Genomic DNA, 10,655 nt, shown 5'->3' on the forward strand with positions numbered 1-10,655 from the left:
CAACATGCTTTACTCCATAATCATTCAACTTAATTACTCTGTCCTCAAGTTAGAATTAGTTGAATTGATTTATTATCGATAACTTGTCAATTTATCTTTCACTACGCCACGCCCACACAACACCCTCTTCGTGTTCACGTGGCATATGACGAAGTTAATTAGTAAACATTGCAGCAGCATGCGCAGCAGTGCAGCCCCATATCATAGAGATGTATCTCTAAGCTATATGAGCAGCCCGGGCCCCTGCATATTAAGCGTAAAATACCGATCCGTACATATTGCGATCCCTTCATTGCAACACAAGCCAACTGACACAAGCGAAGTGTGGTGTCGTCGCTCTTGCTCGAAAGCCTTTCTAATTTCATTTTCGACCTCATCTTGATTTTAGTCTTAAAGTAAAAATGGTTGATAGTATCTATCGTACTCGTTCTTTGGGAGTCGCTTCAGAGGGTATTCCCGACCAGTATGCAGATGGAAAAGCAGCGAAAGTTTGGGAATTCTACATCGGCGGCCGCAATGAAAGGACAGACGTTTATCGGAGCTGGATCACCCAGCTGCTCCGGGAGAAGAATTGCAAGCGTGTGCTTGACGTCGCGTGTGGTACTGGGTGAGTTCACATGCGCATAATTTCACGCTTTCATTTGCAATTCACATGCAATGTGCAGTCCTTACTGTGTATGAGAATGATGGGAGATGAAGTGCCCATATCGTACGCACATTTTAGAAACAATTATCTATCTAGGCCCTATGTCATATCCAATAAGTTCTCATATTTTTTAAAAAACAAGCAATATTTTAAAAGAATGTGAACCAACATTTAACAAGAACTTGAGAAGTACAAACTTTTGTCTGATCACTCAATGAATTATGCCAAAAATCTTTGTCACTTTTCAGATTTATTCTCTTGTTCGGTGTAATATGGCAATGATGACCATTAATTATAATGTTGATGATATGAAAATTGAAGTTGAAAACTTAAGTTTAGTGGAGGTGGATGCATTTTTTTTCACATACCGGTATCAAAATTTATTTTGGTTTCAAGATGCCCACCAGAATAGAAGTGTATTGTTTTCTGGTAGAAAATCATTTCTCAAGCAAGTTTAGTTCATCAGCATGCAATCACTACATGTGTAACCAATTACTTTGAAAGAAAAAAAAGAGAGGGCCCTACAAATGTGTAGACCCCAAATTTTAACAAGAATCAGTGGATGAAAGAGTTTCACTTAAAAGTCATTGATAGATGATAGTCAAATATATATATAGGCCTAAACCTTTAAAAAGCTGTAGACAGATCAGGGGGATACAATACAAATTAGACCAAAGCATTAATATGGTGAAATAAGACAAACTGGCAATACATTAACTGTAAAGAATGTGTTGACTAGCAGTTTATAAGCACTTGGCTACTATTTATAGACAGCTGAAATCTTTCTTTTTTGAGGTTTATTTTATTACATGTATATACCGTATATAAACTCCTCAAAAAAAGTTTGGAAATCTGACTTTGATTTATAACCCCTCCTCTGCTTTAGTAAATATTAATATAATTAATATCAATGAATAGATCATTTATTTCTCTTGAAAATGACACCCCACATGATATGATTATGGTTCACATGGATGTGCAGTGCCTTGAAATGTGGGGCAAGGTCAGAATAAAAAAGTTGCAAAATGACACAATATTGAAAGTCACTGTTCTCTATTCGCTGGTGATGAGTGAGTTTCTTAGCGGTTTCTTTTGAATTTGATCGATACCCCGGTAATTCCTCATCGGTCTTAGCAAATATCAATATGTAACTAATATCCATGAATAGATAATTTAATTCTCTTTAAAATGATACCCTACATGATATGATTACGGTTCACAAGGAGGTGCAGTGCCTTGAAATGTTGGGCAAGGTAAAAATTCAAAAGTTGCAAAATGACACAATATTGAAAGTCACTGTTCTTTTTCAGTGGTAATGGGTGAGTTTGTCAGCAGTTTCTTTTAATTGTTTTCGTGCACCTTAACATCAACATTATCATGGAATCAAACACACCTCTGCACAAGCAAACACACAACAAACAAACTTGCATGGGTATTTCAAACCACATATAAAAGTCTCAAACTGTGTCATCTCACAGAACCATCACTACTGTACAGAAGCAGGGACTTGATTTGAATGTATTTTTTTCTCTATGACACAGACAAGAGAAATATGTTCTGTAATTGACCCTTCATGACTATTTCTGCTTGTTTTACATCTTTTTAATGCAGACATCATCCAACACTTTTGAATCCTGCTCTTTTCGTGATGGCATGATCATAATAACAAGCAGGATATAATTTTAAAGAGAATCAAATGATCTTTTGAATGATGTCAGATATGCATTGTGTAAAATTGGGAGAAATTAATGGCCAAACTCAGATTTCCAAACTTTTTTTGCTTGTTTTGCAGCTTTCCAATTCAGACCTCATCCAACACTTTTGAATCCTGCTCTTTTCATGATGGCATGATCATTACAAGCATGGTATCATTTTAAAGAGAATTAAAGGTTCTTTTTGAATGATGTAAAATATGCATCATGTAAAATTGGGAGTTGGGAGAAATTAATGGCCAAACACAGATTTCCAAAGTCCAAACTTTTTTTGAGGGGTTTATATAAAAAAAATCCTCCAATAGAGGGGGTGTAGCCTACATTGCAGCAGGACAAAAGATTAGTGGAATAGACATTATAATGGAGCATCTGACAAACCTGCAAGTCCAATTAATGTCTATGCTATGGCAAAGACAGCAAAAATTTAGGAAATAGGTAAAGTCCATAAAAATTGTCAGATGTTGAATGACTTGCAAAGATTTCATTTTCAGATAGTGATGTTCTTCAATGTCTTCCATTTCATGTTTAACTTTTGTTTTTCTTATAATTTAACAGTATTGATTCTGTGATGTTACTGGAGGAGGGATTTGAGGTGGTAAGTGTTGATGCCTCTGACAAAATGATAATGCAGGCTTTCAGGGAACGATGGAGTCGTCGCAAAGAGGATGCTTTTGATAAATGGGGTAAGCAAAAGTTAATAATGTGTAATTTCAAGTTAAGTCTTGATGCTGGTGTCAGTTTTTTCCATAACTTTGTTGCTGCTAATCTTAGTTTAGATTCAAATAACATTTCTTTAAAATTTAACACCAACCAAGATCTTCCCTAAAATTTGCCTCAGTTTTATTTTTGTGTGGTACTGAGCAAATGTAAAAATGTAAAAAAAAAAGTGCAAATATTAAATCCTCCATTGTCTTTGGTGCTATCCCTTAGTGATTGATGGTTGTAGCAATTTCAATAATTAAACCCTATTTTGTATCACAGCATGTGTACCAACTGAGATGACATTTGATATACCTGTATCAACTTTTTCTTGTGGGTACATGTACATACAAAGATAATAAATAATGTTGTTTTTAAATAGAAATAATACATGCATCATACCAATACTGGCCATGATAGTGGAATTCCTTTTTTTCTTAAATCCAATGATGCAGGTTCCCTCATATTTCACTCCTTTAGTTTGTCTTTAATTCCAAATCGCTATTCTCTTTGATTTGAATTAATTGTTATGCCTTGTCTGATTTGTATTCTCACAAGTTTTTTGATATTGTTTTCATAATTTTGTTTGTACTTGTGAAATATGTAAAATAAAGTCAAATCAAATCAAAGCGGAAATGATATGTATACGGTATAGGCAAGATGATGAATGAGTAGAATATCACGGGTGTAAATCTAAGTCATCATACTATTCAAGTGGGGGAATGAAACACAGCTTGTGTTGATTCTGAATGATTAAAAATTCAGTGACGTTGGATTTTCAAGTGCATACTGTGCAACTCTTTCCACAACTACATGTAGCCAGAGGAATATGAATATTATTTGTTTGTGTGTGAAATAAATCTAAAGTAAGTTATTTTCTCATTTTGTACAATTTCCCAATTGGCAGTCCTGTTCATAAATGAGACAAATCATTGTTTGTGTGTAGTAAGTGAGATAGCAAAACCTAAATTAAGCTGTTCAAACATTATAGAGTTTGCCCACATTCCAAAGTCCATTGGAATTGAACATTTGTTTGCTGAATCAGCAATTTCTGTTCTAAGCTCTGTATACAGCTATTAAATTAAAGCATTGTTACTGGCAGTTCACAAGGTGATGGAAAGGCTGAATTTGGAAATTGTATTATCATTAGTCTGTGTTCTTGAGATTCTAGGCCTTTGTTCAATTGGCACATTTTTTTTACCCAATAAATTATTAAATTCACTATAATTCACATCTCTTTAAGAAAATCACCAGATACACATATTCTAGCAAGTCATTCAAGTCATGATGTCATCAATTTAACAATATTACAGAACTTTACTATTTTCTCTTCAAGTGCATGTTCTAGGCCTATTATCTTTTTTCTGCATCTCTTTGAAAAATGTATGAAAAGATATTAAAATTACCGAAGTTTGTGAGTTACACAATACATTATGACATGTATGTACATAGCACCATGAAAGAAAGATGGTATATAGACACAGACCATTAATGAAGGCTTAATACGAACAAACCAATAGCATACCACATAATATATTAAAAGGGGAATCTGACACAAATGACAAGTTAGTATTATTTTATTTTTGATTTGACGAGAATATATATAAAGTAGTAGACAAGTTGAGGCTTGAACAAAAGTCCAAAATAAGAAAGTTTCAAGTTATCAATTTGTAAAAAATAATTCCTCTGCACCCCCCCCCCCCAAAAAAAAGCTATATGTTTGCTGCATTAAAAAAAAATTATTATGACATTCACAGTCTGTGTATAAGACAGAAATTCTAGTCATACCTCAAAGTTTGGATTGAACAGAAGACAAAACATAGCCCAGGTGGAGAGTTGAACTAGAAATTGTTTCCCCATGATAAGTAAAAATAAAATGGAAACCAAAAAGAAAAAAAAGATGTGTTTTTGACATGGTATTAAAGAAAGAATTTATTATTTCCAAGGTAATTTTAATGGCGAATGTAAATTTATGTTACCAGTTAGCCATGTTGATATCGCTTATTAATATGTATGTCATGAATAGTAAAGTATTACATATATCTTATTCAGTATAAAAAAAGACTAGTGGTAATCGTCAGTGGACTACATGTATACATCACACCAACTAAAATATTTGTCTTCGCTATCTTTTCTTTTTATCTCAAGTATAGCTGCCCCTTGATTCTTACTATTTTTTATATTGTTTGTATAATGAATGAGATGAACCTCTCAACATAAATACTTATAATTTCCTTATCACCATGATATATGTTTTGAAGTGGGGTTACCATTTTTAAATTGCCTTTATTTTTTCGTGTTACATGTAAGTTATATGTTCATGGAAATTAAATGAATACTATATTGAACAAAATTTTGAACTATTATTTTGTAATATCTTGATGCATGCTCAAAGTTGAAAGAAATAATGACAATTTATATTTATAATAATGATGAGGAGACAGAGAAGAAGGAGGATGATAATGCTGGAGATGATACTGATGATGATGGTGATGATAACAATTATACAGTACTAATGATGATGTTAATATTGAATGAAAATAATGTTAAGTCCTTAACAATAATGATTTGAATGTACATAGTAGTAAAAGTAATACTAAAAAAATTGAATACAATAAGTTTCATCATAATTATTCACTGTTCATTCTAATCCACCAACAGAAATTGAGGTAGCCAATTGGTTGACCCTTCCAGAAGATCTGCCATCACAAGAAGGCAAGTTTGATGCTGTTATCTGTCTGGGAAACTCCTTTGCCAATCTGCCAGACTTTGAGGGAAATCTGTCCAACCAGCGCTTGGCCCTCAAGAATTTTGCGGATTTCCTTCGTCCCGGTGGGATGATGATCATTGACCACAGGAATTATGATGCCATCTTGGATACTGGCCGTGCCCCTGTCCACAATATCTATTATCATGTGAGTTCAGTGTTAATGTCCCCATAATTTCTATGCTTTTTTGTATGAAGGATTAGATCTCAGATTGGTTCATCATTTGTTTATTTTTTGATAGCAATATACATATGTGGGATAGTTTCAACCCACAATAAGGGATTCACAAGACTCAAACATGTTTAGAGAAGCAGTTTAAGTTCCTCATTTGTCCAATTCAATTTGAATTCTCGCATTTGTCTGAACGATATATTTCTTTCTCCTTGTCCTCCCATAAGGCCATAGCAAAGGCATGTTTCTCCTGAAAAAAAATCTGTTTTGGGGTGTGTTTCATAAAGTGTCTTATATGACTAAAAGTCATGTGCAATGTGCAGATTATGTTTAACATGTAAACTTCTTGATGAATATGTGGTAGCTCAGGCCCCCTGTGCATAATCTGACTGATGCAGTAAATTTTACATGTATATACCGTACTACTACTACATGTATACTGCACTTAAAAAGAAATTCAAGATAATCAGGTAACATATGTCTGACACTTTTCGGTTCAAGACAGACAATTTGATCTATCACTCGAAATAATTGGAACCTTTAAAAAAAATTGAACACATTTTGACCCCTCACATGGCCAAGATGACCATTAAAAATTTGACACCAAGTTGAAAATTGTTCGTTGTTATTGTCACCATTTTTATGAAAGTGAAAAATGAAACTGGGCATATTTGTTGAAGTAGATGACATATGCTGCAGTTATATTAAAGTCACATTCAAATCTTTGTGAAATCCCACCAAAGCCTCATCTTGATTTTTGGCTGCTTTATACCATGGTCACATTTGTTCTACGGCAGCCGTACGGGGAGTTGAAAACAGTCGTTTTATTAAGTTTTATTCAAACCACCTATATGTAGCTGGTACAAAAAAGTGTTAAAACGGCTGTTTTCGACTCGCTGTACGGCCGCCGTAGAACAAATGTGACCATGGTATTAGTCTGTATTGGTCTATACTACGGATACAAGGCTAGCCTTCCATTCAATGTCTTTTCTCTTTGTCTTGTGTTAGGGTAATTGTATCAAGGACATCCAGACTTCTACCCTGTACGTCAATGGTAGACCTTCCATGGTTACCCTGGATTACTTTATCGACATCAACGTTGCTAAAGAGGATATCAAGAAGAAAGGACAACTTTCAAAGAAGAAACTGGAGTTTGAGCCTGTCCAACCCATTATGAAGTAAGGCACATGGACTCTTGTTGAGCCAATTTTGATGTACAATACATTTTATTCCATGGGTTATAAAAACTATTGAAATTAATGTTTTTAAACAGCCCTGGATTATAATTTTTTAGTCATATTAAAAGGCTAAAAAATTTTCAGAACAAATATCCAAAGGAATGATAGGGATAACTTGTCTCCATTCTAATCACAATTTGCAACATATTTAGTTCACTGAATAATAAAATTGTGAAAGGATGCAATCTTCCAATTATTGCCAGACCTCAAAGTGTGAATTTTAGTTCCAAATGCAAAATTTTTGTGGGAAATTCCCATATGTTTGCTCCAGCCTATTTTGTACACAAAATGACAATACATGTTAGGTGCCTACACTGTCAGAAAACGGAAACATTAAGATGATATCTGTACGGGTTGGGTGTGTTTTCAATTGTTTATGATCATGCAAAACTATACTATGTATCAAACATAGTATTAAAGCTGCATGGAGTTTTAAATAAAATTTGGGAGCACGTCACCATTTACCCCTGTTTACATTGTTCCCTGTATTAGGCTCGTCGATGTATCCATGATTAAATTTTGATATTTCAATCTTATATTCCCTTCAGGTTCCGTCTGTCTTATTACCCACACCGGCTGAATGCATTCACCGAGCTCCTCAAGGAAGCCTTTGGTGCCGAGTGCAAACATGAACTTCTCGCCGACTTCAAGAAACCCAGTGAGGTTGCCCACCCGGCATACTACATACACTGCATTGAAAAACCATTCTAGTCCATTGTCTTACCCTACAGTAGGAGCTCTGCATATTAGAATAGGCTCTGAGACATGGATGAGGGTTAGGTTGAGCATTGGACTTGGAGTCCATGGTGGAAGTACAAAGGTGTTTTATGCAGTTTCTTGAGAGAATTGTGATTATTTTCTCGGTAAACTTGCAATTGACTTAGCTGATCACTTAAAAAGATCCAATCATGAATGTGCACTTTGGGAAGGTGTGGCAAATAAATGTTTTTTGCTATGGTTAAATGGGATCTATCTAACAAATGAAAATTTCCACTCTTTTCTACACTTATCTTAGTGATCTCAATTATGAGGATATATGCATGGAAATATTCTTTAAAATTTGATCACAGTGTCTGATCATACATGTAAGCAATCAATTATCTTGGACCCTACCTCAGACTGGCTTAAACTGGGCTAACCGATATTTGAGTCTTCCCTTTTAAAAGTGCTTGAATGTTTCTTATTATAGAATAAGTATCTACTGGATAGTTTGCAAATGAAGTACTGAGAATATACTTCTTAATTGTATTAATCGATACTGAATGGGTTGCATGTGGATATAGTCATCTTCATTCAGAATGAAGTATTCAGTTGTTTAATGCTGTATTCACTTAAGTAGAGATTGTATGCAAATTTGCTAATTTGCATGTAAAAACAGTGATTAAGAAGTTTAAATTACATCACCAATTTAGTGAATATAGTGATATATTCATTTCTTGTTCCATTTAATGAAAGATACTGATGCATTGAAAATGGTTGCAGTATGTCAAGATATTTTTTTTTCTTTTGATGTAGTTTGCATCATTTTTAGAGTTGTGCATCAAAAGTTATCGGACCAAATCACAAAATGTGGTTAATTGTCCCTGGTGGTTAAAAGCTGGCATGGTGTATCCACGGTGCACTTGCATTTTAACCTATACATAATTAAAGTGACATTGGTAGGTCATTCGGTTTATTTTCAGTTGGTCTAATGCCAGTTGGTCTAATTACCAACTCGTCTACTATCATTTGGTCTACCATCAGTTCCAAATGGTTATGAGACAAAGTGGTCATAGACGAAGTAATTATTGGTCCAAATGTATGAAATGTTGATGGGCGGAATGGCATTGTACTGAATAAAGGTAGACCCTGTGAGGATTGGACAAGTTTGCAATAGACTAATTGGCAATTTTACAGATCCTTCAATGTAGATGATGTGGAATATGTAGAAAATGTGTCCCTCTCCTCACAGCATATAATCATACTCACCAGACTCTGATAAGAATACATTTTACCTGTCAGCATAAATCTGCAGTAAGCTGGTTTGACGGTACAACCTGCAAATGGGCAGATACCTGTATATATGCAAATGTTTGTACCAAAATAGTAAATCCTACAGAGATAAAAACCTGATCTGTAGTCACAAACGTTATGCAATCCGTGTAAATATTTGCGCCACAGGGACAACCTTTGCAGGTTGAATTTTGGATATGGTGTACTATTCCTAAAAACTGGAATATGGTGTGCAATATTTGAGCAAAGTATTGCTGTATAATTACATCTATTCTAAACTTCGGTAAAAAATTGTCCTTGTACTGTTTGTTCACAGTAAGAATGTCAATTGAGAGCTTTAGTTGTAACTTTCGAACACCTTTATGAAATTGCTTTGTGTACATTTCCTTAAAAGTATGAAAAATTGCGATTGCAGTGAAACCTGTCTATATAGACCATGCAAGGGAAAGAAGAACAAGTTTTACTGTTATTTTTGAGAACTGAAGATGGAATAATGTCCAACAATGCTGCAACCATTAATTCAAAGTGATTTAAAAATGGCAGGAGCACTGAGAAAATGTCATTTATATGATAAAATGATATGATATATATCATAAAATGCTTTTAAAGCAAAAACTTACTTAGCTCACAGGATGTCATTTTCTCAGGTTATGTACCATATGTGATTTGATATTATGATATCAGTTGCTGTAATTCGAGCTTTACTAAAACAAATCTAATGTGCAATAACATTTTGCATTGTGTATTCTTAACTTGTTATTTTACTGCGTTGGGAGATATCATTTTAGACGTGTGTCTTTGTAAAGGAGTCTGACACATGTAATCATGATCAAAATCTGTAAAAAAAAAAAACTTTTGGCAACTTGTGGGATAAAAATGAGCATGCATATTTGAAGGGTAAAATTTTGTCTCATAATGTGTAAAATATATTTCTATCGGAGTATTGGTAAATCTTGAGCAACATCAGGAAGAGATAGCCAAGCGTTTAATTTCATTTTACCCAATAATTATGTATTTTATCTTTTTATCTAATATTGATTGATTTTTTTTAAGTTTCATTAGGTTCAAGGAAAAGTGAAGTGAAATAGGTAGAAAAAAAAAATATATATATATATATATTTGAGCTTGGTCTATGAGTATATTATTTGTTGTAATATATGAGCATTTTGATTCTTTAAAAGGATTTTAAAATGAATAGTAAAACATATAGGTCTTTTCATACATTTTCCCTTTTGAGCAAGACTTTTTGATATCTGCACAAAGTATGTGTTGGGTGTTTGGCATAATGGCATAAAGAGCTTTGCATGTTTAAATTATTCTTCTTGTGAGAGAGATGTGTCTTATTTGAGGCCTTTAGAATGCTGTGTGTGTGTTTGAGGTCACAAGTGTGAAGTTTGAATGAAAAGTGTGATGTATTTTCATGGCTTTC

At 34.0% G+C, this 10,655-nt stretch overlaps 1 protein-coding gene across 1 annotated transcript; it reads left to right on the forward strand.

Moving 5' to 3' along the window:
* Positions 1-283: 283 nt before the first annotated feature.
* LOC121418986 (glycine N-methyltransferase-like) lies at positions 284-10,349 on the forward strand. Its single transcript, XM_041613239.1, has 5 exons — positions 284-607; positions 2,914-3,041; positions 5,719-5,972; positions 7,005-7,174; positions 7,783-10,349. The coding sequence occupies exons 1-5, from the start codon at positions 402-404 to the stop codon at positions 7,943-7,945; spliced, it is 921 nt and encodes a 306-aa protein (XP_041469173.1). The 5' UTR covers positions 284-401; the 3' UTR covers positions 7,946-10,349.
* The last annotated feature ends 306 nt before the right edge of the window (positions 10,350-10,655 follow it).

This window comes from Lytechinus variegatus, chromosome 7, assembly GCF_018143015.1.
Source record: "Lytechinus variegatus isolate NC3 chromosome 7, Lvar_3.0, whole genome shotgun sequence".
Taxonomy (NCBI): Eukaryota; Metazoa; Echinodermata; class Echinoidea; order Temnopleuroida; family Toxopneustidae; genus Lytechinus; species Lytechinus variegatus.